The sequence below is a fragment of the Podarcis tiliguerta genome, assembly GCF_965153285.1.
Source record: "Podarcis tiliguerta genome assembly, chromosome: 9".
NCBI lineage: Eukaryota > Metazoa > Chordata > Lepidosauria > Squamata > Lacertidae > Podarcis > Podarcis tiliguerta.
The window spans coordinates 5,553,591-5,580,407 of record NC_139542.1 but is presented as its reverse complement, the minus strand read 5'-3'; the positions used below and the strand labels follow the sequence as shown (position 1 = coordinate 5,580,407).

Genomic DNA, 26,817 nt, shown 5'->3' with positions numbered 1-26,817 from the left:
TAGGGATTCAACCCATGTTGCGTGTGGTTACACTCCTCCTGAGGCTCACAATTAGAACATGCTCCTGGACTCAGCCCTGAGCATGGATACTCAAGTCTCTGCGGTAGCCAGGAGTGAATTGGCAGAGTTAAAACTAGTGTGCCGGCTGAGCCCGTTCCTTGAGATGTCTGATGTGCCAGCACATGCCTTAGTTCCATCCCGCTTGGATTACTGCAACCTGCCCTACATGGGGCTGCCTTTAAAAAGGACTCAGAAATTCAACTGGCTCATAAAGCTGCAGCCAAATTGTTGACCGGGTTGGTGATAAGGAGCAGGCATGTTAGGAGCTAGCCGGCAGTAAATCACACTGTGCGCGTTGGAGTTAACTCTTTATTAGCAAAAAGCCGTGATCTGCACAGGGTGACAAAGTGTTGGTGCTGACCTTTAAAGCCCTAAACGGCCTCAGCCCAGTATACCTGAAGGAGCGTCTCCACCCACATCGTTCAACTTGGATACTGAGGTCCACCTCTGAGGGCCTTCAGGCGGTTCCCTCACTGGGAGAAGTGAGGTTGCAGGGAACCAGGCAGAGGGCCTTCTCAGTAGTGGCGCCCGCCCTGTGGAACGCCCTCCCATCAGATGTCAAAGAAATAAACAACTATATGACTTTTAGAAGATGTCTGAAGGCAGCCCTGTTTAGGGAAGTTTTTAATGTTTGATGTTTTATTGTGTTTTTAATATTCTGTTGGGAGCCACCAGAGTGGCTGGGGAAACCCATCCAGATGGGTGGGGGTATAAATAATAAAAAATATTACTATTATTATTACTACTGGGTGACATCACCTTGCCGACAAAGGCCGGTATAGTTAAAGCTATGGTTTTCCCAGTAGTGATGCATGGATGTGAGAGCTGGACTATAAAGAAGGCTGATCGCCGAAGAATTGATGCTTCTGAATTAAGGTGCTGGAGGAGACTCTTGAGAGTCCCATGGACTGCAAGAAGATCCAACCTCTCCATTCTGAAGGAAATCAGCCCTGAGTGCTCACTGGAAGGCCAGATCCTGAAGCTGCGGCTCCAATACTTTGGCCACCTCATGAGAAGAGAAGACTCCCTGGAAAAGACCCTGATGTTGGGAAAGATGGAGGGCGCCAGGAGAAGGGGGTGACAGAGGACGAGATAGTGGGACAGTGTTCTCAAAGATACCAGCATGAATTTGACCAAACTGCGGGAGGCAGTGGAAGACAGGAGTGCCTGGCGTGCTCTGGTCCAGGGGGTCACGAAGAGTTGGACACGACTAAACAACAACTACTTCTACTACTGTAGCCCTAATGAGTGCAGCAACTCATCTTCAGCAGGTCTTGTTCCCATGAAGCAGGTGCTGAGACTGAAGGTCCCTGCCTTCCCACATCCATCTAAGTCCCCTTCCTCTCCAGGGTTTCCCCCAAGCAATCATAGACTGCGTATGTGTGCAGACAATCTCTCCTCCGCCTTCTTCATGCCTCAGAGGAACAAGCACTCAGGTCCTGCTGAATGGGCTTTTCCCACACATCTGGCTGGCTACTGTGAGAGCAGGAGGCCGGACCAGGTGGGCAAATGCCTGATCCAAGAGAGCTCTTCTTACAAACAGCCGCTGTCCCGCCAACTAGCTAATGCCAAAGCCAGAATCGGTGTTTCGTGCTCTGCTTCTTCTCCTCTTCAGAAAAGCTTTCAGTTAGCAGCGATCTGACAAAAGCTAAGATCTTCTGCTTTCATTTGGGCTGCGTGGGAGGGATTGCTTCAAGTACGAAACTTGGTGGTTTAAGGCTTTCAGTTTTGAACAGGGAGGGGAAGCAGCGTTAAAGGTTTTATGCGACCTTAATTGTGAAAAATGTGCTTTGAGCGGGCAGGGGGTGGGGTGTACGGATTCATTCACCATAGAAACAGGAGAATCATAAGGGAAGGAACTTGACAATACGAGGCAGAGATGAGAATCCTGGCCTAATGTTAAGCTGTATATATATATATATATATATAATATATGACTATCATCAGTGCAGGTAAGAAAAAAAATTAATTTTTATTTTTATAATCTACAAAACTGTCTTATTTATTTTATAGTACAGGACATTGATTATTGCTTTTGTTTTATGGCTCAATGGTCTTGTTAGATAGTAAAATTCATGTTAAATTGCTGGTTTAAGGCATTACTTTCTATGGGAAAGTGTGCCTTCGTTTTGGAATGCTTTGGTTTTGGAACGGACTTCCGGACCCGATTAAGTCTGAGAACCAAGGTACCACTGTATTGTGTGGGTGAGGTGGGTGTTCCCCTCAAATACCCTAATCAGTTTTCTTAAAACTTTTTTTTTTAAAAAAAATCACTGCTTATTTTCCCGAATGCTGACCAATCAGTGCTGTGCATTGCCCCTCTGCTACAAACAGCATCCCCTGAGCTCAATGATTAAGAGAAGGTTATACAGTCACACCTCGCGTTATAGCTGCTTCAGGTTGCGTTTTTTCGGGTTACAGACCGCCGAAACCCGGAAGTACCGGAACGGGTAACTTCCGGTTTTCGGCGGTCGCGCATGTGCAGAAGCGCTAAATCGCGCTTTGTGCTTGCGCAGAAGCGCCGAATTGCAACCTGCACATACACAGACGTGGGTTGCGCATGCTGCAGGTTGCAAATGTGCATCATGCACGGATCCTGTCCGCAACCTGAGCGTCCACTGTACAGTCTGACCAAAATGGGGCAAGTCATTGAAACCTCCTCCCCTGAAAGCTATTGGCCCTTCCTTGCTTGTATTCTCGGATTCCTGCCACCTTTTTTTCTTCCATTCCCCCGGCACCTGGGCTGCACACAGGCTGCAAAGCTCATAGAATCACAGGACTGTACACTTGGAAGGGAATCAAAGGGTCATCTAGCCCAACCCCACACAATGCAGGACCCAGAGCTGGAGAAACCCTGGCAGGTGGCCGTCCAACCTCCGTTTAGAAAACCTCCATTGAAGGAGTGTACCAGGAGCATGTTCTGCAGCTTCAATTTGGGCTTGCAAATGGCAGATACAGATCCCAGTTCTGCTGACGAACCCGAGTGACCAAAGGGGCAGAGTATTGAAAGAACTCACTGCAGCACTCTCTGCCACAGACCAAGCTGAATAGTGAACCCATTTTACAGATGCAGTGCAGACAAGTAGCTTACAAGAGACACAACACTTTATGCGAGAGAACGAGGCGCTTTGATTGCCGAACAACAGATGTGCAGTGCAAAGGGATGATATTCATTGTTAAAGGGAAAGAGCAAAAGGAGTGTAACCTACCTTGATGTAGTCGAGAAGTTCTGATACGAAGCTGCGGGACTAGGTACAGTAAAAGAAACTATTATTAATCTGATGCTGCTATAGATTATAAAACCAATCTCTGCCTGGATTTCTATGCAAAGGGCCAACCGTGTCAGGGACAGAAGGCCTTCATTGCTTAAGTATGCGTAGCCCCCTTGGAGTTAGGAATTTCCGGGTGGGTAATTCCGCTTTCGGAAAAAATTCTGCCCTGCAACTGACCACCCGGTTTATTGTGGATTTTGCCTGAAGTGGCTTAAAAAGCTTTCCACCACCACCGAGAGCCAAAGTCTGATCTACCCACACGTAGTTGCTACCTCTGAGAAACGTGGAAGATAACAGGATATATTTATCCGAAAGTCTTCAAACTTACACGACCCTTTAAAAATTAGCTGATGAAGGTGAATACATCGAAACAGGGCCCTGTCCTGGTTTCAGATCCATAATTGACTTCTCCTCAGTGATTGAAACTAAGACCTCCACGTCGAATCTAACTATGGACTAACATGAACTTGTCTCTATTCATAAATTCTTATTTCTAATTCTGTAACAAATTATTGTGTTATACATATCTTTATGAGTTTGAGTCTGTAATCTCTGTTAGAGTTTGTAATCTCTATTTGGGTTTGTAATCCTTGTCAGAATACATACTTTTGAATGAATCAGTTTTTGTTAAAATTGATTATTTATTTGGGAGTAGGGACTACTCACACCACTGAAACTTACATTGGCCTGAGTTCTTGGTGTGCTTTTTTCTTGGCATATTTAATAACAAGAACTCCAACTTATTTGACTTTCGTAGATGGCACCACGCAAAAATGTCTCACCTCCTTCTTCTTCTTCTTCAAATCCTTCCTGAAAACCCGCAACTGAAGCAGTTTTGTGTGACTGCACCTTTGCATGCTTGTTGCTTTATTGCTGTCCACTTGCCTCGGTCTACCCCAGGCATAGGCAAACTCAGCCCTCCAGATGTTTTGGGACTACAATTCCCATCATCCCTAGCTAACAGGACCATTGGTCAGGGATGATGGGAATTGTAGTCCCAAGACATCTGGGGGGCCGAGTTTGCCTATGCCTGGTCTACCCTCTGCAATCTCCTTAACTGGTGAGTCTGTAGGCTCATTGGGGCAGGGACTTTCCCCCCTTTCTCTTTGCATATATTTATTTTTAAAGCACCGTGTACACAATCGCAGGAGTGGGCAGACCACTTGGCATATCTCTTCGACAATTTGCAGTATGTTGCTCTGGATTTCCGATTCCCCGTCGTTTAACAAGAGCAATGGTTTAAAACCAGTTGATGGTAAAGAATGCTGGGAGCAGGGAGAGAGACAGAGGACCAGGAATGGATTTTCATATGAAAGGCCTTGTGAGCTTGGTTCTGGCACTGACCATACCGGTAAATTCCTGGACTGAGCATGTGCTCAGAGGCATAATGTTTCAACTCTTTATCGTACGGCCACCAAATTAAGCCACTATTTTGGAGCAGTCTCAAGGTTTTTGTGTGTGTGTTTATGTACTCAACCGACTTCTTCCTTTTTAAAAAACGAAATTAGACAGACACGCAAGAGAGCACCAAAATCCTATATGGCATTTTTTAAGCCCCTTGTAACTACTGTATGAACATGCTTTTTATAAAAAAAAAAAAATCTGAATTAAATATGTATTTTTTAAAAAAGAGGATATCATCCTGGGTTCCATCTTGGCAGCCGTTAATTTGGATCAGAATCTATAGGGCAAAGGTGTCTATTCAGAACTAACTCTCTGTGAGTTCAATGGGACTTATTCCCACGTAACTGGGCAGAGAATTGCAGCCTAAGTGCTAAAAATGCAACAATTGTAACACTCACATTTATTTTATTTTATTATTTTATTTTATTTTATTTTTTAAATATGCCTGATGTATATGTTAAGAAATACTGGCCAAAATGTTATGGGTCAACAACAAAATGAGGAGAAATAAAGCTACTCTGGAATCTAACATGATAAATATTTATGATAGTTTCTGTACCAGACTGGCTCATCACTGCCCCAAAACACTGTTTGCGAAATAAAATAATTCATCAAAGATGGCAAGACCGTAGGGTAACATCACCATGCGGTGGGGTCGAATCGCTTTTTCTAATTTGGCGCAGGGAACTTAGTAAATGCAGGAGGTATTAAGTGGTCTGGGCTTTTGTATCAGAACTATTGTAACAGCGCTGAGTATCTTTGGGTGAAATCCAATGCAGTCATACTTACGCCCACTGATTTCAGTGGGTCTACTCTGAGTAGGACTATGTTGACCATCGCCCTTTGTAAATAAAACTATGGGGAAAGGACTTGACCCATAAGCTTGCAATAAAAAAAAAAAACTTTGGCACAAGAGAAAATGAAGATTCATGCGACGTGACCTTAGAACAGGCATAGGCAAACTCGGCCCTCCAGATGTTTTGGGACTATGACTCCCATCATCCCTAGCTAAGAGGACCAGTGGTCAGGGATGATGGGAGTTGTAGTCCCAAAACATTTGGAGGGCCGGGTTTGCCTATGCCTGCCTTAGAAGGTTGCCATCTACTCAAGATTGTTTTTGCTCTTAATACAGGAAATTGTTTCACACCCTCCCTTCCAGCCGAGTCTGTTCATGTTCCACCTGAGAGCAGAATTTAGCTGGCGGCATTGATGGGCTGCAACAATCGACATGAAAGAGACTTGGGCTGACACTGTGCCTTTTGTTTAATCATTCAATGGCAGCGGGCGCTGAATTACTAAGACTCTACGGTGTTGAATCCTGAACCTTCTGTGCTCCCGGTGCTTATTTTTTTTAGCCTGACATACAGCCAAAGCAGAAGCTGGTGAGAGAAGGGCTGGGCATCTGACCAGTCCAAAAAAGAAAATAATTCTTTTTTGTCCATTTGGCCAGTCAAATCATGTAATAGTAGACTTGGAAGGGCCCTGAAGGTCATCTACCCCAACCCCCTACAACGCAGGAATCTCAAAAAGAAGCATAGTATTTTATCAAATTATATGTTTTCTTTTTTAAAAAAAAACACAACAATTTAGCATTATGACATCAACCAAAAATAAAATTATCAAGAGGTTTGAGTGTCAGTTACAAACCAAAAGGCAGATAGCAGTTATTGTGCAGCGATACTGCTATTTCCTTTTTTAAAAAAAGCAATTATTTTATTACAGAGTAATAGTTGTGGTTTTTTTGTTGAAAGACATGTAACCATTTATTTTATTAGCTCTTTACAGAGTCCCCATTTTAAACTCGCAACAGCCCTGAAAAATAATACAGGCTAAGGCAGCCCAAGCATCACCCAAGGAGCATCTTATCCTGGCTCATTATCCTATTTGTTAATTGACATTAGGGGAAAGTTCTCTGCTTTGGACGAAACCGGGCTTCACTCAAACGAGGATACTCATGAAGAAGGCTGCCTGCAGCGGGAAGGCAATTATTCCTAGCTTCCTAAATTCTGGTTTACTAAACCGAGAATGATTGTCGCAACTGAGACAGTGACGTTTTGAGGCAGCAAAATTTTTCAGCAGAGGGCCAGTCCACTGTCCCTCAGATCTTGTGGGGGGCCGGACTATATTTTGAAGAAAAAATGAACGAATTCCTATGCCCCACAAATAACCCAGAGATGCATTTTAAATAAAAGCACACATTCTACTCATGTAAAAACATCAGGCAGGCCCCACAAATAACCCAGAGATGCACTTTAAATAAAAGGACACATTCTACTCATGTAAAAACACGCTGATTCCTGGACCGTCCGCAGTCCAGATTTAGAAGGTGATTGGGCCTTAGTTTGCCTACCTATGTTTTGGGGGATACCTTATAATATTGGACCGCAGTCAAATAACAAGTGGGTTGGCTGACCATCCAATTAACACTATCCAACTGACCCATTGGCTGAAATGCCATTACTAACTGGGAGTCACTTTGATCCGATTCTTTGCTTTTAGGAACTTGACTTCTTCCTAACGTGCCATAGTCCTTCATCTAAATGGGGCTCTTTGGCCCCATGTCCTGCGCCAATCTAATAATTCCACCTCCCGCAGCTGACATGCCGTGACCCTCTCTCTGACGGACATGGATATGACCTGGAAAAAGAAGCCTTCTGAGCCCTGAACTCTTTGGGGTGAAGATAGCCAAGTCAGGTAAACCCATGGAAATTGCAACTTAGAATCATAGAATCGTAGAGTTGGAAGAGACCACAAGGGCCATCGAGTCCAACCCCCTGCCAAGCAGGAAACACCATCAGACCACTCCTGACATATGGTTGTCAAGCCTCTGCTTAAAGACCTCCAAAGAAGGAGACTCCACCACACTCCTTGGCAGCAAATTCCACTGTCAAACAGCTCTTACTGTCAGGAAGTTCTTCCTAATGTTTAGGTGGAATCTTCTTTCTTGCAGTTTGGATCCATTGCTCCGTGTCCACTTCTCTGGAGCAGCAGAAAACAACCTTTCTCCCTCCTCTATGTGACATCCTTTTATATATTTGAACATGGCTATCATACCACCCCTTAACCTCCTCTTCTCCACGCTAAACATGCCCAGCTCCCTTAGCCGTTCCTCATAAGGCATCGTTTCCAGGCCTTTGACCATTTTGGTTGCCCTCCTCTGGACACGTTCCAGTTTGTCAGTGTCCTTCTTGAACTGTGGTGCCCAGAACTGGACACAGTACTCCAGGTGAGGTCTGACCAGAGCAGAATACAGTGGCACTATGACTTCCCTTGATCTAGATGCTATACTCCTATTGATGCAGCCTAGAACTGCATTGGCTTTTTTAGCTGCCGCGTCACACTGTTGGCTCATGTCAAGTTTGTGGTCAACCAAGACTCCTAGATCCTTTTCACATGTACTGCTCTCAAGCCAGGTGTCACCCATCTTGTATTTGTGCCTCTCATTTTTTTTGCCCAAGTGCAATACTTTACATTTCTCCCTGTTAAAATTCATCTTGTTTGTTTTGGCCCAGTTCTCTAATCTGTCAAGATGAATAACTTAGTCTAATCAAGTGTCTGCCATAGCTGGATCCAACCTTTTGTATCTATTCAAGAGAAGCACCCGCAGCTATCCCACAAGCCGGTCATCGCACTCCAGCCCGGCCAAACTTACCTCTTCTTCAGTCATGCCTTCATCCTCTCCCTCTTCTTCCACCACAAAACTCTCCTTCAGCTTCAGGTATTCCTCATATTCCCGCTTCTCCTCTTCCTCTTTCGCCTTCTTCTTTTCCTCTTCCTGCAAAGCGAGGGAAGACAGAACTGCATTATTTAATGGCGCATTGTTACCGTATTTTTCGCTCTATAACACGCACCAGACCATAACACGCACGTAGTTTTTAGAGGAGGAAAACAAGAAAAAAATATTCTAAACGAAACAGTGGATGTATGATTTTTGTGGTTCATGCTGTGTCCACAGACATGTGATCTGACAGTGAGTTTGGAGTAGCCCAATGCAAAAATCCTGAGGATCCATGTGGATCCATGCTTTGTAACCACGTTTTTGCACCACTGCGGCCCCAGGCAACAGTGGGTGCATGATTTTTTTGGTGCAAGATGTAGCCATGGACATGCTATGTGATCTGATGGTGAATTTGGGGTGACCCAGTGCAAAAATCCTGAGGATCCATGTGGATCCGTGCTTTGTAACCACGTTTTAAGTGGGGAGGGAAAGAAAAGCACTCAAGGGACAAGGAGCATGCCTGGGGTGTGTGGAGAAGGATGCTGCTAACAATGCAGAAGAGGGGTTTAAGGGGAGAAGGCTCCTCTCCTCTCCCGCTTTGCTCCTTTAAAGAAGCAGGCTCTCTGTCCCTCTCTCCTCCCCACTCAGCGGCTCTTCTCCCGCTTTGCTGTTTCAAAACGAGCCACGGAGGAGGGAAGGAAGGGGAACCATGGATCCTCTGCTCACGACTGCAGCAGATCCCCCCCGCCACCCGTAGGCATTCCCTCCATAACATGCACTTACTTTCTGGGAGAAAAAAAGTGAGTGTTATGGCGCAAAAAATACGGTATATTTTTGCAAAGTGCTTCCTGCCGCCTGGACCCACCTCAGGACGGCTTACGGGCAGCCAGTCACTTGCGAGACAGCCTTTATATTAGTAGTGTTATACTTCTTTATATCCTGCCTTTCCCCCGGACCCTGGGACTCGAGGCGGCTCACACAAATTAAAACACCGCAGCTCCAAATACAAAAAAGCCCCAAACTTGTAAAAGACAATAGTCGGAAACCAATTAAACGGAATTTAAAACAATGCAGATTATAAAACCTTGGTGGTAGCAAGCAGCTAATCAAACGAACAACAGAAGTCATAATGAATCAAATGGATTGCTGTAAAACAGGGGTCGGCAAACCTTTTCAGCAGGGGGCCAGTCCACTGTCCCTCGGACCTTGTGGGGGGCCGGAATATATTTTGAAAAACAAATATATGAACAAATTCCTATGCCCCACAAATAACCCAGAGATGCATTTTAAATAAAAGCACACATTCTACTCATGTAAAAACACCAGGCAGGCCCCACAAATAACCCAGAGATGCATTTTAAATAAAAGGACACAGTCTACTCATGTAAAAACATGCTGATTCCCGGACTGTCCATGGGCCGGATTTAGAAGGCGATTGGGCCGGATCCGGCCCCCAGGCCTTAGTTTGCCTACCCATGCTGTAAAGCAATGGGAAATCAATCAACTGCCAATGCCAGTGTTAGAGCAAAACTCGCTTTACCTGTATCAGAGGGATTTCTGTAATAGAGACGATTGTCTTGTATATAATACAGGAGAAAAGGCTGTGAACGAAAACACTGTGGAGGTATGGGTGGGAAGTCAATACATGAAGCTATTTAATTTGAAGTCAGTTTATAAAAAAGTGGAAATTCAATAAAAATTATATATATATTTTTTAAAGAACTCGGAGGAAATCTGTTTCTGATTTCCAGTAATAGGTCAGTAAGGGAAAGGGTTCAAAAAAGGAAAGCAATGCAGTCGAAAGGGCCGTGGCAGACAGTCTCGGGTGCAAATCTCAACATCTGCAGGTTGTGCTAGGAAAGACTTCCTGCCTGAAACCCTGGAAAGCCATGACTGGTCAGTGTGAGAAGGACCAAACTAGATGGACCAAGAATCTGACTTGATTTAAGGCAGGGATTTCTCATCGTCACAGCTCCTGCTTACCTTGCTAAGGGGACAGTGTTCCAGTTCCCCAGGAGGAGAGGCCGGCCGGGGAGACAGTTCGAAAGAACCCTCCTCTGTTCCGAACTCTTCATTTTAGCAAGCTGCCTCTTGAGAAGTTCTGTTTCTAGAACTGCTCACCTCCATGCGCTGGCTTAGACCAAAAGGGAAACCAACGGTCTTATATAGACAAAACAGCACTGCCAATTTGCATGAGGCCGTCTCTAATCACTCGCAGAGAAAAGGAAGTCCCCACCCCTCAAGCCAAGGTATCATTTCAAACCCCCCAGTTATCAGACTTGACCACGATTTGGTGCAAGAGTGCAAGTTAATTTCTGAAATCCACAAAGATGCAACCTCTGTTCCAATGGCACAACCAGCCCTCTAAAATCATAGAATTGGAGAGTTGGAAGGGATCTCAAGGATCAAATATTACAGCCCCCTACTATGCAAGAATCTCAGCTAAAACATCCATGACAGATGGCCATCCAACCTCATCTTAGAAGCCCCCCATGAAGGCGAGTCCACCACGTCCCTTCCACTGTCAAACAGCTCTTACCATCAGAAAGTTCTATTTGATATTTAGTGGGAATCTCCTTTCTTGTGATTTCAGCCATTGCTTCGAGCCCTACTCCTCCAGAGCAGCAGAAAACAAGCTTGTTCCCTCTTCCATTTGACAGCCCCTGAGATATTTGAAGATGGCTATCATATCTCCTCTCAGTCTCCTCTTTTCCAGGCTAAACAGACCCAACTCCCTCAACTGTTCCTCATAAGGCTTGGTTTCCAGACCTTGGATCATCTTGGTTTCCCTCTTCGTGGGGGAACATGAGAAAATTATTTAATAATAATAATAATAATAATTTTTTATTTATACACCGCCCTCCCCAGCCAGAGCCGGGCTCAGGGCGGCTAACACCAGTAAAATTACAGTAAAAACATAATAGGAGGGGGAAAACCAATTTAAAATACAGGTTAAAATGCAATTTAAAATGCAGCCTCATTTTAATAATAGCCCACAGATCAAAACCATAAGGGGAGGGAAACATAAGAGTCAGACTGAGTCCAAACCAAAGGCCAGGCGGAACAGTTCTGCCTTGTAGGCCCTGCGGAAAGATGTCAAGTCCTGCAGGGCCCTGGTCTCTTGTGACAGAGCGTTCCGCCAAGTTGGGGCCAGTACTGAAAAGGCCCTGGCCCTAGTTGAGACCAATCTAAGCTCCTTGCGACCTGGGACCTCCAAAATGTTGTCATTTGTGGACAACATACTGCTTAACATGCCAAAACAGGTTTCTAAAAAGATTGCAAGCTGTAAAAACCAGTTACATAAACATTTAAGCACCCGCAATTAAAACATGCAGTGAATCCCACTGCAACAGACAAAAGATGGAGAACTTGCGGCACTGCTGTTGCTTCCATACTCCGACACCCACCATCCGTGACAAGATCCCCTGGCCATGCTGGCTGGCGCTGATGGGAGTTGGCTTCTAACACTACCTTAGGGCCACAGCAAGTTTCCCATCCCTGCAATTAAATGTAAAGGTAAAGGGATCCCTGACCGTTAAGTCCAGTCGCAGACGAATCTGGGGTTGTGATGTTCATCTCGCTTTATTGGCCGAGGGAGCTGGCGTACGCCTTCCGAGTCCTGTGGCCAACATGACTAAGCCACTTCTGGCGAACCAGAGCAGCGCACGGAAACACCATTCACCTTCCCGCCGGAGTGGTACCTATTTATCTACTTGCACTTTGACAGGCTTTTGAACTGCTAGGTTGGCAGGAGCAGGGACCGAGCAACAGGAGCTCACCCCTTCGCGGGGATTCGAACCGCCAACCTTCTGATCAGCAAGCCCTCGGCTCTGTGGTTTAAATGTAGGTGGCAATTAAAACAGAAGAGCCAGGCCAGTATATCGAGGGGATGCCTGCATAATTCGTTAAGAGCCTTTATTCTCCTTTCAAACCAATAAGCTGCATTCAAATGTTATTGATATAAAATTGGGTTTGCATGTAAAAAAACAAAACCCGGGGAGTGTGTATAACACAAGGGAGGCTTTTCGGCAGCAGCACATCGCAAGGAGCTGAAGCTCTGCAACGTGAGATATTTGCTCTCGCTGATCAGGTGTCTGTGGTAAACCATTTCCTCCAACAAGAAAACTCCACGGGCGAAAGGGAAATTCCCAGGGCTGCTGTATGCTGAAGCAACGGGCGGTTGTGGGGTGGAAGCATCTATCGGGGCCGCTGGGGATTTTGAGAGGAAACAAAGCAATTTAAAAATATACATTTTGGTTTTTTCAAATGCCAGAAAAGACTTGTGGAAAAGACTGCGTGAGAGTGTGCATGAATGCTCAAAATCAGTGCTCCCCTTCCCCTCTAATAGTCTGACCAAGAAAATGCAAGAATAACGGAAGCCCAGGCTAGAAAATGAATGCAAAATAATTACTCCTGGCTAGTTTTTATCAGCCACGAGGGCAGAGGGCACAGATTGCTGCCCAGTCCGAACCATGCCCTCCTGTTCATGCCCTTGAGCCATGCTAACTGAAACTTAATCGACACAACAGAACTAGGCAGAACTATGGACGTGTCTTGAGATTCATCTGCTGCAACAGTAGACTCAAGATCTTGGTGGAGCCAAGTGATTTAATCTCTAAAATGCTTTGCAAAGAAGTCACAGCGAGCCCCCGTTGATAACTGTGGGCAAAAGGGCCCATGCCACCCAGAAAATTTCTGCTAAGTGGCATTTCTTTGTTGCATTGCCTTCGCTGCCACGGAGTAGGCGCGATATTGAGCACTCCCCAGCGTTTTACTGCATTTGTCTAGTTTTTCTGCAATTGCGTCCAAGCTGTCTCCTGGCTTGTTTCATTGTCCTGAGCTCCGGTATATGCTAAGGCGCTGTGGTCTAAACCACTTAGCTTCTTGGGCTTGCCGATCAGAAGGTTGGCGGTTCAAATCCCCACAACGGAGTGAGCTCCCGTTGCTCTGTCCCAGCTCCTAACAACCTAGCATTTCAAAAGCACACCAGTGCAAGTAGATAAATAGGTACCGCTGGGGTGGGAAGGTAAACGACGTTTCTGTGTGCTCTGGTTTCTGTCACGGTGTTCCGTTGCACCAGAAGTGATTTAGTCATGCTGGCTGCATGACCCGGAAAGCTGTCTGTGGACAAATGCTGTCTCCCTTGGCCTGAAAGCAAGATGAGCGCTGCAACCCCAGTCGCCTTTGACTGGATTTAAACGTCCAGGGGTTCTTTACCTTTACCCAAGTGGGCCCTATGAAGCAGGAGAGGACACTGGGGTGATTGTATCAGTAGCCCAAGCTGCCTGTAAGTCAGCTGGATCCATCAACCTCTGAGGGTGGGCCATATAATAATAAATAATAATAAATTTTATTTATACCCCGCCCTCCCTGGCCAGAGCCGGGCTCAGGGCAGCCAACACCAGTAAAATTACAGCAAAAACATAATAGGGGAAAAATACCCCAATTTAAAATACAGGTCAAAATGCAATTTAAAATGCAGCCTCATTTTCAAAGTAGCCCATAAATCAAAACCATAAGGGGAGGGAAACATGAGGGTCAGACTGAGTCCAAACCAAAGGCCAGGCGGAACAGCTCTGTCTTGCAGGCCCTGCGGAAAGATGTCAAGTCCCGCAGGGCCCTAGTCTCTTGTGACAGAGCGTTCCACCAAGTCGGGGCCAGTACTGAAAAGGCCCTGGCCTTAGTTGAGACCAATCTAACCACCTTGCGGCTTGGGACCTCCAAAGTGTTGTCATTTGTGGACCTTAAGGTTCTCTGCAGGGCATACCGGGAGAGGCGGTCCCGTAGGTACGTGGGTCCTAGGCCGATCTGAACGCCTAAATCTCACCAGGAAGTGATCCAACTATGACAAGTGACTGATGCAACCCCCGCCTCCTACTTTCAGATGATCTTCTGAATAGTCTCGAGATCCAGAGTGTGGCCTGCCACATGAGTCAGGCCAATGACATGTTGGGACCACCATCTTGGGATGGACATTGAAGCCCCTAAGAACCAACACTGGGAGTCCTCAACACCATCTCTGTCAGCTCAGGCAGGGAGTCTGCCGGGCAGAGGGGCAGGCGGCAAACCAGCAGAATCCCTAATCTGTCCCAATTAAAAAAGGTAAAGGTACCCCTGCCTGTACGGGCCAGTCTTGACAGACTCTAGGGTTGTACGCCCATCTCACTCAAAGAGGCCAAGGGCCAGCGCTGTCCGAAGACACTTCCGGGTCACGTGGCCAGCTTGACATCACTGCTCTGGCGAGCCAGAGCCGCACACGGAAACGCCGTTTACCTTCCCGCTAGTAAGCGGTCCCTATTTATCTACTTGCACCCGAGAGTGCTTTCGAACTGCTAGGTTGGCAGGCGCTGGGACTGAACAACGGGAGCGCACCCCACCGCGGGGATTCGAACCGCCAACCTCTTGATCAGCAAGCCCTAGGCACTGAGGCTTTAACCCACAGCGCCACCCGCGTCCCCTGTCCCAATTACCCTATGCCAAATGCAACAGGAAGTGGACAGGAATCCTGGAGAAAGAGAGAGAGAGAGACAGAGAGAGAGGATTTCTGTGGATCACAAAAACTCCCTGTTCGCCACCCTCAAGTCTGTTCTGATGCTGGACAGAGCACCCAGTTGGGCATAGCTGGGCAACACCAATTCTCCCCTGCTCACCCACCCAGGTCTCGGTAATACAGACCAGGGCAGCCTCCTCATCCACAATCAAATTATGGATAAGGGAGGTCTTATTCAAGACCGACCTGGTGTTCCTAAGAGGCAGTCCTAGACCGGAGGACAGGCAGATAGGATGACCTCAATTCCTCTCCCCAATGGAGACCCCCACCTCCCACACGATACTTTCCTTTACCCAGAACCATTATGTTTCAATGGAATTCAAATTGCCATACGATAAAACACAATATAGAGGAATAAAAGAAGAAGCAATAAATTTGCAGTTAAAAACAGGGCATTAAAATTGCGACAACAGGCAGGAAAATCATTAAGTAGTCGGCCAAGGCCTTCGACTCTTTTCAGGTGGTTTGTGGCGGGGAGAGAAGAGTGAAGTTTGGGAACCACTGGCCTGATTTATTTATTTTTAAAGCAAGAAACAAGTTTCGAACGGTTAAGCAAGCTCAACCAACGTATGAAAACCAAAACCTCCCTTTGACACTTCTATTGACTAGCCTCTCCCTTCTCTACTTTGGAATCAGCAAGGAATCTAAATTTTGCATTGCAAACAGACAACTGTTCGTTAAAGGCTTTTGCAAACGTGAGCAAAGAAAGAAGAACCTGAAAATGCTTTAGTTTTGCTTGGTAACAGGGGATTTCCCCCCTGCTTTGAGGAAGTTAAGAAAATAGTCTGAGAATAAGCAATGCAAAGCTCAGTTTGAAGCAAGAGATTCCTGCCATCTCCCGTGGAAACTCAGGCAAAGCAAACCGGTTTTCCGCATGGAAGTTTTCTGCACCTTATTACCAGTTGCAAACAATCGAATTATCTCTCCATTCTTTATGCGGTTTGCACCCTGCTGACTTATCCGTTAAGTTGCCAGCTTAATGGTAAATAACGGGTTTTGCTCACAGAATGTCCCAGGTTGATGCAATCTTTATTTATTTGGATCACTTCTATACTGCTTCACCAACAGACAGCACTGGGCTTAGAGAGCACAAGAAGCCAGCAGGAACAACCACCAGTCCCACCCAAGTTGGGCAGAGGTCAGGGATGATGGGAGTTGTAGTCTAACAACATCGGGCAGAGTGTCAGCTTGGCCACCATTGGCTTTCAAGAGCCACCTGCCTGATCCCATGTGTTTGTGTACACTTGCACAGAGGGCACCCTCTTGCACACAATTTGCTGTCCTGTAAAATATACTGATGACACAACATTGATGGCAGAAAGTGAGGAGGAATTAAAGAACCTTTTATTGAGGGTGAAAGAGGAGAGCGCAAACTATGGTCTGAAGCTCAACATCACAAAAACAAAGATCATGGCCACTGGTCCCATCACCTCCTGGCAAATAGAAGGGGAAGAAATGGAGGCAGTGAGACATTTTACTTTCTTGGGCTCCATGATCACTGCAGATGGTGACAGCAGCCACAAAATTAAAAGACGCCTGCTTCTTGGGTGAAAAGCGATGACAAACCTAGACAGCATCTTAAAAAGCAGAGACATCACCTTCCCAACAAAGGTCCGTATAGTTAAAGCCATGGTTTTCCCAGTAGTGATGTATGCAAGTGAGAGCTGGACCAAAAAGAAGGCTGATCGCTGAAGAATTGATGCTGTTGAATTATGGTGCTGGAGGAGACTCTTGAGAGTCCCATGGACTGCAAGAAGATCAAACTGATCCATTCAGCCCTGAGTGCTCACTGGAAGGACAAATCCTGAAGCTGAGACTCCAATACTCTGGCCACCACATGAGAAGAGAAGACTCCCTGGAAAAGACCCTGATGTTGGGAAAGATGGAGGGCACAAGGAGAAGGGGAAGACAGAGGATGAGATGGTTGGATAATGTTCTTGAAGCTACCAGCATGAGTTTGACCAGACTGCGGGAGGCAGTGGAAGACAGGAGTGCCTGGCGTGCTCTGGTCCATGGGGTCACGAAGAGTCGGACACGACTAAACGACTAAACAACAACAACAACAAATATACTCAATCCATGAAATATGGCTCGTGCTGCAGCTGCTGTCTCGCCGGGGGTGGGGGTTGAGAGACTAAGGGGAAGACTGCCTGCCCATGCGGGACGTGAAGAACAAGGGGTGTAGGGGTGAGGTCTGTAGCTCAGTGGCAAAGAATCCATAGGCATGCAGAAGGTCCTAAGTTTAACCCCCAGCCTCTGAAGGTGGGGCTGGAAGACCCTTATCTGAAACCCTGGAGAGCTGCTGCCAGTCCGTGCAGACAATATTAACTAGACCAAAGGTCTTTCTCCTGTGTGTGTGTTTCTAAGCTCTGTGCAAGCCTTAAGTGCCCAAATTTCCCATGCCAATACTGCTTGGCATTAGTCAACGTCTATGCAATTCTCTGGTTTTCTCTCTCTCTCTGTGTATGTATGAATAAATATATACAGTCGTACCTTGGAAATCGAACGGAATCCATTCTGGAAGTCCGTTCGAGTTCCAAAACGTTGGAAAACCAAATCGCGGCTTCTGATTGGCTGCAGGAAGCTTCTGCAGCTGATCAGAAGCCGCGGAAGCCCCGTCGGGCGTTCGGGTTCCAAAAGAACGTTCTCTAACCGGAACAACCACTTCCGGGTTTGCGGCATTCAGGAGCCAAAACGTTCCAGGGCATTCGGGATTCAAGGTACAACTGTATTATATGTGGGTGGGTGTACAGACACCCACACATGAAATTTAAGGTGTTTTGCTGGTGAGCCTAGGCTAGAGGCTCGCCGCGGCACAGAGGCGAAGACTGAGCTGAGAGTAGGAAGTGCCCAACACAATCGCACCTCGCTCATAAACCCGCCAGACAATTTCACACAACCCACTCTTTCTCAGCCTCCCCCCGCCCCCATTTGCAACGTGAGAGTAAGAAGGATCTTCTTTTGCAAGGTTGCAGACGCAAAGCATTTTGAGGGTATTACGAAACCTCCGCAACTGCATGCATTTATATAACTTGATGAAGGAACGGTGCCCTGAATATGCTCCTGCGCTTTCTCTCTCTCCCCCTGATCCCTTTTATCTTGTGCGTCATTTCTATTAAGATTGTGAGCCTGCGTGTCGCTTTTCAATCAAGCACCTAAAAAAAAACTTAAGGTGTTGTACAAAGAACAACAGCAACAATAACAACAGCAACCCTTTTTTAGTGTCTCCCAACTTATGAAGTGCCGGCCTGGCTGTAAGCACACAAAGTTTTTGAAGAAGCGACTGGAACCTAGAATCATAGAATCATAGAGTTGGAAGAGACCACAAGGGTCATCGAGCCCAACCCCCTTCCAAGCAGGAAACACCATCAGAGCACTCCTGACATATGGTTGTCATGCCTCTGCTTAAAGACCTCCAAAGAAGGAGACTCCACCACACTCCTTGGCAGCAAATTCCACTGTCGAACAGCTCTTACTGTCAGGAAGTTCTTCCTAATGTTTAGGTGGAATCTTCTTTCTTGTAGTTTGGATCAGGACAAAGCGGGCCTATGTAGTCCAACCTCTTGGTCTTACGATTGACAGCCAGATCCCTGTGGGAAGGCCCACAAACAGGACCCGGGTGCAACAGAACTCTCCCTGCTTCTGCGTCTTCCACTTGTGATTCCCACCAGTCGGTGCTCCAGAGTGGTGGCAGAGCATAGCCATTGGAACTAGTAGCTAGCATCCGACCCAGACTCTGCCTTCATCCTCTGAGTCCCTTCTTCGTGTGCCTCCTCTGTGAGAGGTCAGGAGGGTGGCAACACAAAAATGGGGCCTTTTTTGCAGTGGCTCCCCGTTTGTGGGATGCTCTCCCCAGGGAGCCTCGCCTGGTGCCTTCATTTAGGTGCCAGGCGAAAGTGTTTCTCTTTAACCAGGCCTTGGGCTGATTAATATTCTACTGCCTCTTAAATGAGTTTTAGGGAGGGGGTATTGTTTTGTTGTTTCTGTTTTAACTACTTATTTGTGCTTTTACCTTGTATTTTTATCTTGTGAGCTGAAATCTTATGTTGAAGGGCAGCACATCATCACCATCATCATTTGTCCAATCCTTTTTCAAAGCTGTCCAGGTTGGGGACAATCACCAATTAAAATTATGACACATATCGTAGTACAATCACATCTTAGGTGTGTGATTTCAACCATGTACAGCTGAAAGCTGTGTGATGGCCTGGGACTGGGGCTCGGACTCGGAACCAGAGGAGGCTCAGTCTGTACCGGATCCTCTGCCTCAGGCGGCATCTGAACAGAGTCTGGGGCCTGATTCTGAAGAGTCCCAGTCTGCAGAGGTTCCCCTGCAACAAGCACCAGCTGGGCTGAGTCAGGGGCCTGAGCCTGCCCTGGCTCCAGATGCGGGGATGACCTCGTTGCCTTCAGCTGGGCCATCACTTACAGCTGCTCCACTACCGGTTGGGTCAGGGGAGGCTGAGGCAGCCTCTGGGTCTAGTTACCCACCGACGTCTCCAGAGCTGAAGACTAAGGTCTGAGAGAAGGAGACCTGAGTATTCGCAGGAGGAGTGCTCGCTTTCAGGCAAGACAGGGAGGTGAGTCACCGGGGCATCAGGACCCACCGTTACCCCGACAAAGATAAAAGGCTGTCGGACCCCGCCCCAGGTTGCGGGAGCAACACTGCTGTATGTTAGAACCTGCCTGAGACCCTGTGCCTTGTCTGGTTTCCTGCCTCATGTCCTGCCTTGGCCCTGTCAGACTGACTCCTCATGGAACCCTTGGATTCGGGACCGGACCTGGACTGCGTTGCTCGGGTTAACCTCCGGACCCAGCACAAGCTGGCTGAAAGTGCAAAAGTTAAATGCAAACTAGGGGAAAAGCTTAAAGGTTCAGCCTGCTGGCTCTAGGATGCTCTCGCAAGGCCATCTGAATTCTCAAGAGATCTTGTGTGAGCATCCCTGGCCTTCAGGAGCCGGCATGTTGAGTGGGTCTCCCCACCGATCACCCCACAAGCAAGGCAGAGAGCTCAAAAGCTTTGCGTCAGCAGCACGGGGCATTCTTTCTCTCTCCCCTTCGCTCGCTAGCCAAGGGTTTGAGACTACGCAATTTCCATGGATACACGGAACCCTTTGAACTGAACCCCTGTGTAAGATGCATTGTATATTTATATTTTTGCCTTTTCTCCGGAAAGCTCCTGGTGGCGTACCAGTGTGTCCCAAGCAGCCTCCTCTCTGGTGGTTTATTATCTGATGTCTTTGCACCAGGTCCCCACATGGGATGTTTCTGTATTCACAGCACACCCGTCTCAAATCCCAACCCTTTCGCCCCTACCTGCTTTTCCTCCTCCAGGCGCAGTCGCTCGTCCTCTTTGCGCCGCTCCTCCTCTCGCTTCTGCTCAAGCTTCTTCCGTTCCTCCCGTTCCGCATCTTCGGCCTTTGGAAATTGGGGAGCAGAGAGAAAAAAGCGAGTGTTATTCCCTGGCAAGTTTGCAAGCTAAGTCCACCTACCTGCTACCTAAGTCCACCTACCTGCCACCCAACACACGTACACACACATGTATGTAAGGCATGTGACCCACGTACATCACAGGAGTGGGGAGGGAACCTTTTTCAGTCCAGGGGCCAGATTCCCTTCTGAGTAACCTCCCAAGGGCCGCATTCCATCGGTGGGCGGGGGCAGAGGCAAAAGGAGGCGGAGCCACAAATGTAAATGTGACCTTTGTGCAGAAGGCTGGTCTGTAGGCACACTCAAACAGCCTCCATCCCAGCCAGAGACACGGCTAGAGTCTAAGGACACATTCCAGGCTGTGTGTGTCTGTGGCTTTGAAGGCCAGGGGAGAAGGTCTGGGGGTCCACGCCCGGCCCTTGCTTCTCGAACCTTGACCAGAAGATCATCTCCCCCCATATCAACCTTCTCGGTTGGTCCTTGTAATCAGAAAGCCCTCTTAGTGGAGCCGCCTCTGGGTGCTGCCTAGGTGTTCACCCACCCCAGGGCCTTCTCTGTCATGGCCCCGTCCCCTTGGCAAAGTACCTCTGCCCCCCTCTTAATTTAATTTTATTTTTTGCATTTAGATCCCACCATTCCTCCAAGGAGCTCAAAGTTGGTGCACATGGTTCCCTTCTGTCAGGGAACTGCCATCGGAGCGGGAGGCGGAGAGGAGGCTCCAGGACGATGGTGGAGAGGGTCCCAGTAGGGGGAGAGGTAGCCCATCCACTGGGGAAGGAAATCAGCGTAACACCAGTGGAGAAGGGGGGCAGATGGGGGAATCGGAGAGGTGGCTCCAGGACTCCTCGACGGAGACCAGTGGAGAGAGTACGGGTACTCCGCTGCCCACACCCTCCCTGCGCAGAAGACTTCCGCGCAGGGAGAGTAGGAGGAGACTGGGCGTCAAACAGCTTTTATGTTGGAAGCGGTTTAAGAAATGCCCACTGACGGATTCTGCCAGCGACTGAGGCAGCCACGGAACTTGAGGCTGTCCAGACAGCAAGGGTTCAACCAGGCAACCTAGCCAGGAGTAACGGCAACTTACGCACGAGCAACCCCTAGAACCATTACACCTTCCTCCCCATTTCATCCTCACAACAAGGTAGGCGAGGCCAAAAGACTGTCGCTGGCCCAAAGGCAGTTTTTTTACCATTGTAACCCGGGCTAATTTCTGCACACACTCATTTCCTTTCATTTCCAGGGGAAATGAGACCTGGTTCTGACTGTCAGACAAGGGCTTTTCCCACCCGCCTTGCCTTCAGAACAGAGTTGCTGCCATGGGCCTTATGTCTCTGTGTCTTTTATGAACCGAGCGGAAGACTATGAGTCATGGAGGTGGGGAGAGAGAGCATGTGAATTCAGCAGTGCTTCGTTCGTTTTTGGTTGCTAGTTTGCTAATGTTGCAAACATTGTTTCATGGGTTATTTGGGCTGTGATGCTTTGCAAGTCTTATAGTACGACTTTTGCTGGGGTTGTGCTTATTTTAAAGCAGCATAGAAATATATGCATCTGAAGGCAGCCCTGTATGGGCAAGTTTTCCATGTTTAATGTTTCGTGGTTCTTTCATATTCTGCTGGAAACTGCCCAGAGTGGCTGGGGCAACCCAATCAGATGGGCAGTATATAATTAGAAGAAGAAGAAGAAGAAGAAGAAGAAATAATAATTACTCGCTCTGAGATGGAAGGAAGATGCCAGAGTGGAATGGCAAATGAAGTTGATGGACTATGCCGAAATGGCAAAATTAAATGGGAAGCTGAGGAATCAAGAAGACAAGAAATTTAAAAAAGAATGGGAAATGTTTATAATGTATATACCAAATCATTGTAAACAGGTCAAAACCTTAGGAGGATTTTAAATACACTTGTAATGCAACAGAACAGATAGATAATCTAGGAAGATGAAAAATTGGAGAAGTACTGATATGCAGTTGAAAATAGAATCAATAGGACCCATGGAAGGTTTGGGGGAAAGTCAGGAGATTCAGAGCAATATTGATATTTGGATTTTGTACTGTTTTGTGTTGTACGTTTATATTTTGGAAAATCAAATAAAATATTTCTTTAATAATAATGATGATGATAATAATAATAATAATATTAATAATAATAATAATAGTGGAATGAAACGAAATACACTCACAAACCTCTCTCTATCCCCCATCCAGACAAGTATCACATTCCAGCCACACAAAAGCGGTTCGGGTACCAATAAAGGCTTGTGAGGTGTACGCCTTGGAGTCATGCAAACCAGGTCCATGAAGGGGGAATCCTGCAGGGCTGCGATTGGCCTGCAAGCAAGCCTGAAGTTCCTTATCCCTACTTTGCAAACTCTGGAGAACACTCACCTCCCGCTGAGCCTTCCTGGCTTGTTTCTCCTCTAGCTTCCGCTGTTTCTTTGCTCCAACCTTCCCAGAAAACTGAGATTCAGCCGCTTCGGCTCCGTCGTTCTCCTCTGCATAAGGATATTAAATGATTAAGAAGAGAAAATGAAAAAGTAACGAGAGAGAGCCCATTATCAAAGGGATCGCACAACAGGGGGCCAACTTGGCTGGCTCCTACCTGTCTTTCAGGAAACTTCTTAAGTCTTTCCTGGGGGCTGGGACGTGGATGCTATTCGTGCGCAAAAGATTCTGATTTTAGGCTATTTATATAGGGTAGTTATAAATTGTTCATCTGCTTCGCTGAATATTTATTGCCGGCTCCTTAGAGAACCTTTGAATGGGTTGGAGGGGAATCTATCTTAACACAAAAAATATTGGCGTTAGGGCTGGGCGATACCTGGTTTTTGACATCATGATGTATCACCAGGTAAACAAAAAAATAACAATATGGCATGATGTCTGAAATAAGGATGGGGCTATGCAGAGGCCAGGGACGCGGGTGGCGCTGTGGGTAAAAGCCTCAGCGCCTAGGGCTTGCCGATCGAAAGGTCGGCGGTTCGAATCCCCGCGGCGGGGTGCGCTCCCGTTGTTCAGTCCCAGCGCCTGCCAACCTAGCAGTTTGAAAGCACCCCTGGGTGCAAGTAGATAAATAGGGACCGCTTACTAGCGGGAAGGTAAACGGTGTTTCTGTGTGCGGCTCTGGCTCGCCAGAGCAGCGATGTCACGCTGGCCACGTGACCCGGAAGTGTCTTCGGACAGCGCTGGCCCCCGGCCTCTTTGAGTGAGATGGGCGCACAACCCTAGAGTCTGTCAAGACTGGCCCGTCCGGGCAGGGGTACCTTTACCTTTATGCAGAGGCCTTCACGGTTTCCCCAGCGCCATGATTTCTTCATAGTGCACACACGCACATCATGATACGCGATATATTGCAGAGTCAGAAATTATGAAACTCCTATCACAATATGGACTTCAAACTGGTCTTGGATATTGATGTATCACCCAACCCTAATCAGATGATGGACAGAGAGAATGACCTGAATCAGGAGGCAAAGATTCAGGACTCCAAGAAACGATAACTCTTGAACATACTTGGGAATTGGGAAGAGGGCAGCAAGGCTTAACTAATAACACTTTACTCCTTATCAGTTGTGAGCTGGTTGTGGAGTGGGAGACCTGGAAAAGAAGGCTGGCTGCACTGGGAGGAGTCTGAACCCGGTTCATCACAGGTTGCAGCTTCCCAAACTAGAGGGGTTCATATTCTGAACCCCCAGTTCTGAAATATGCCTACATCACTATAGGAAACCTGCCCTGTTGCGACGACTACTGGCCTCCAATGAGCCTGGTTCTGTGTTCTTGTTTCTGTTCAGAGATTCTGGCGTTTGCAACACAAGGCCAAAGGATACCCTAAGGCGATGTGTGGCTTAACTGTGTGTGTGTGTTGGGATGTGTGTATTTGCTCCTGAACGAAGGGTGTGATCCTGACTCTTGCAGGGTCCGTGTATGAGGGACTCTCACCCTTACTGTTGCCACTCTCATCAGATGACCCCACAACACAATCAGAAAGTTAGGCTGCCGCTTATTCCCAAATGGGATTTTGGTGTAACACTAAACTGTGGTTGAACATCCACAAGCCTTCTTTGTCTTCTCTCCTCCCACAGAACAGCTGCAAGGAGGAGGATGGAAGAGCCTGCTTCCGTTTTCAACTAACCAACGTGTGCTACATCCGAACCAGGATCTGAAGTTAGATTTAACCATGGTTTATCCATAATAATAATAATAATTTATTATTTGTACCCCGCCCATCTGGCTGGGTTTCCCCAGCCACTCTGGGCGGCTTCCAACAAAGATGAAAAATACACTAAAATGTCACATATTAAAAACTTCCCTGAACAGGGCTGCCTTCAGATGTCTTCTGAATGTCAGGTAGTTGTTTATCGCTTTGACATCTGATGGGAGGGCGCTCCACAGGGCGGGCGCCACTACCGAGACGGCCCTCTGCCTGGTTCCCTGTAACTTGGCCTCTCTCAGTGAGGGAACCGCCAGAAGGCCCTCGGAGCTGGACCTCAGTGTCCGGGCAGAACGATGGGGGTGGAGACGCTCCTTCAGATATACTGGACCGAGGCCGTTTAGGGCTTTAAAGGTCAGCACCAACACTTTGAATTGTGCTCGGAAACGTACTGGGAGCCAATGTAGGTCTTTCAAGACCGGTGTTATATGGTCTCGGCGGCCGCTCCCAATCACCAGTCTAGCTGCCGCATTCTGGATTAGTTGTAGTTTCTGGGTCACCTTCAAAGGTAGCCCCACGTAGAGCGCATTGCAGTAGTCCAAGTGGGAGATAACCAGAGCATGCACCACTCTGGCGAGACAGTCTGCAGGCAGATAGGGTCTCAGCCTACGCACCAGATGGAGCTGTAAACCATGGTTTGTGCAAGGTTCAAAGTCTGACAATCTGCTGCCAGGGGACGGGGTGGTGGGAAGCTTCCAGTCTCCTTGTTGCAACCGCAAGCGAGGAGCGTACAAGCCCAAAGCTAAATTATGTAGCTACAGGTGGGGAATTGAACTTCCAGATGTTGTGGATTCAAACTCCCATCAGCCTCAGCAGGCATGGCCAGTGACCAAGGATGATAGAAACTGCACTCCAAAAATATCAGGAGAGACACAGGTTTCCCATACATGCATAATAATAATAATAATAATAATAATAATTTTATTATTTATACCCCGCCCATCTGGCTGTGTTTCCTCAGCCACTCTGGATGGCTCCCAACAGAACACTAAAGACAGACTAAAACTTCAAACGTTAAAAACTTCCCTAAACAACTGTTCCTTATGAACTAGGTCAAAATATTTTTTACTTTGCGACGTGTCTGACAATATCGAGCAGCCATGGTCAAAAAGCAGGGAGCCAATTTATGGCATTGGCCTGGTCAGCGGGCAAGTGACTCAAGCCTAATGCAGCCTCGACTCAATCCCCAGTGGTGAACTCCTTCGCTGAACTGAAAGATTCAACACAAGCCGCGCCGTGCCTCCGAGATTACTTCAATGGGTTTGGTAATTTGACAGAAATTATAAGCAGCCTGGCCTGAAAACATCAAAAGCGCTTTTTTCTTATTTCACTCTTTTTGAAATGCCTTCGCACTTCAAAGAGTTCCACCCCAAGTTGAAAAGTTCAGAGCTGTCAATTTGCCATCTGTGCGCCGCTAAAACGCAATCGTGAATTCAGCAGGCGAACGGATCGTGCAGATCAAAGACGAGGCTCTGCCACTTTCAAAGAAGGAAGGCAAGCTTGCGCGCTTTTTATGTGCTACCAATTTCACAGCAAAGAAAGCACCTTCCATTCCAGCGGTTGTGCAAGTTCCCACCAACAGAACTGTTCCAGGCCGCATGGCAAGCTGGCTGCAGTGGCAAGGACTTCTCAGTGTGGAGTTATCAACATAACCAATGGCTGCTGATCTACATTAACCCGTAACTCCCTCCCCTAGGAACTTCTCTTACTGACTCTATGTATATGCTGGCAGCCACCATCTCCCATCTCTGGAGCAGGGAAATCTTTTTTCCCAGCCCGAGGGCTGCAATTCCATTGGAGGAACATTCCGGGGGCCACATGGCAGGGTGAAGGAAGGAATACGTGCTTTTAAAGCCCTGAACAGCCTTGGTCCAGTATACCTGAAGGAGCGTCTCCACCTCCATCGTTCTGCCCGGATGCTGAGGTCCAGCTCTGAGGGCCTTCTGGCGGTTCCCTCACTACGAGAAGCCAAGTTACAGGGAACCAGGCAGAGGGCCTTCTTGGTAGTGGTGCCCGCCCTGTGAAATGCCCTCCCACCAGATGTCAAAGAGAAAAATAATTACCAAACTTTTAGAAGACATCTGAAGGCAGCCTTGTTTAGGGAAGCTTTTAATGTTTAATAGGTTATTGTATTTTAGTGTTCTGTTGGAAGCCGCCCAGAGTGGCTGGGGAAACCCA

General features: G+C 47.3%; 1 protein-coding gene across 1 annotated transcript in view; it reads right to left on the bottom strand.

Moving 5' to 3' along the window:
- DDRGK1 (DDRGK domain containing 1) overlaps positions 1–26,817 on the bottom strand; it is a 42,423-nt gene that overhangs the window by 4,091 nt on the left and 11,515 nt on the right. The window contains exons 3-6 of the mRNA XM_083398726.1: positions 22,818–22,924; positions 20,321–20,422; positions 8,389–8,511; positions 3,270–3,308 (exon numbers count right to left, since the gene is read on the bottom strand). Coding sequence (XP_083254852.1) covers positions 3,270–3,308; positions 8,389–8,511; positions 20,321–20,422; positions 22,818–22,924 — 371 coding nt within the window. The remainder of the gene's footprint in view (positions 1–3,269; positions 3,309–8,388; positions 8,512–20,320; positions 20,423–22,817; positions 22,925–26,817) is intronic.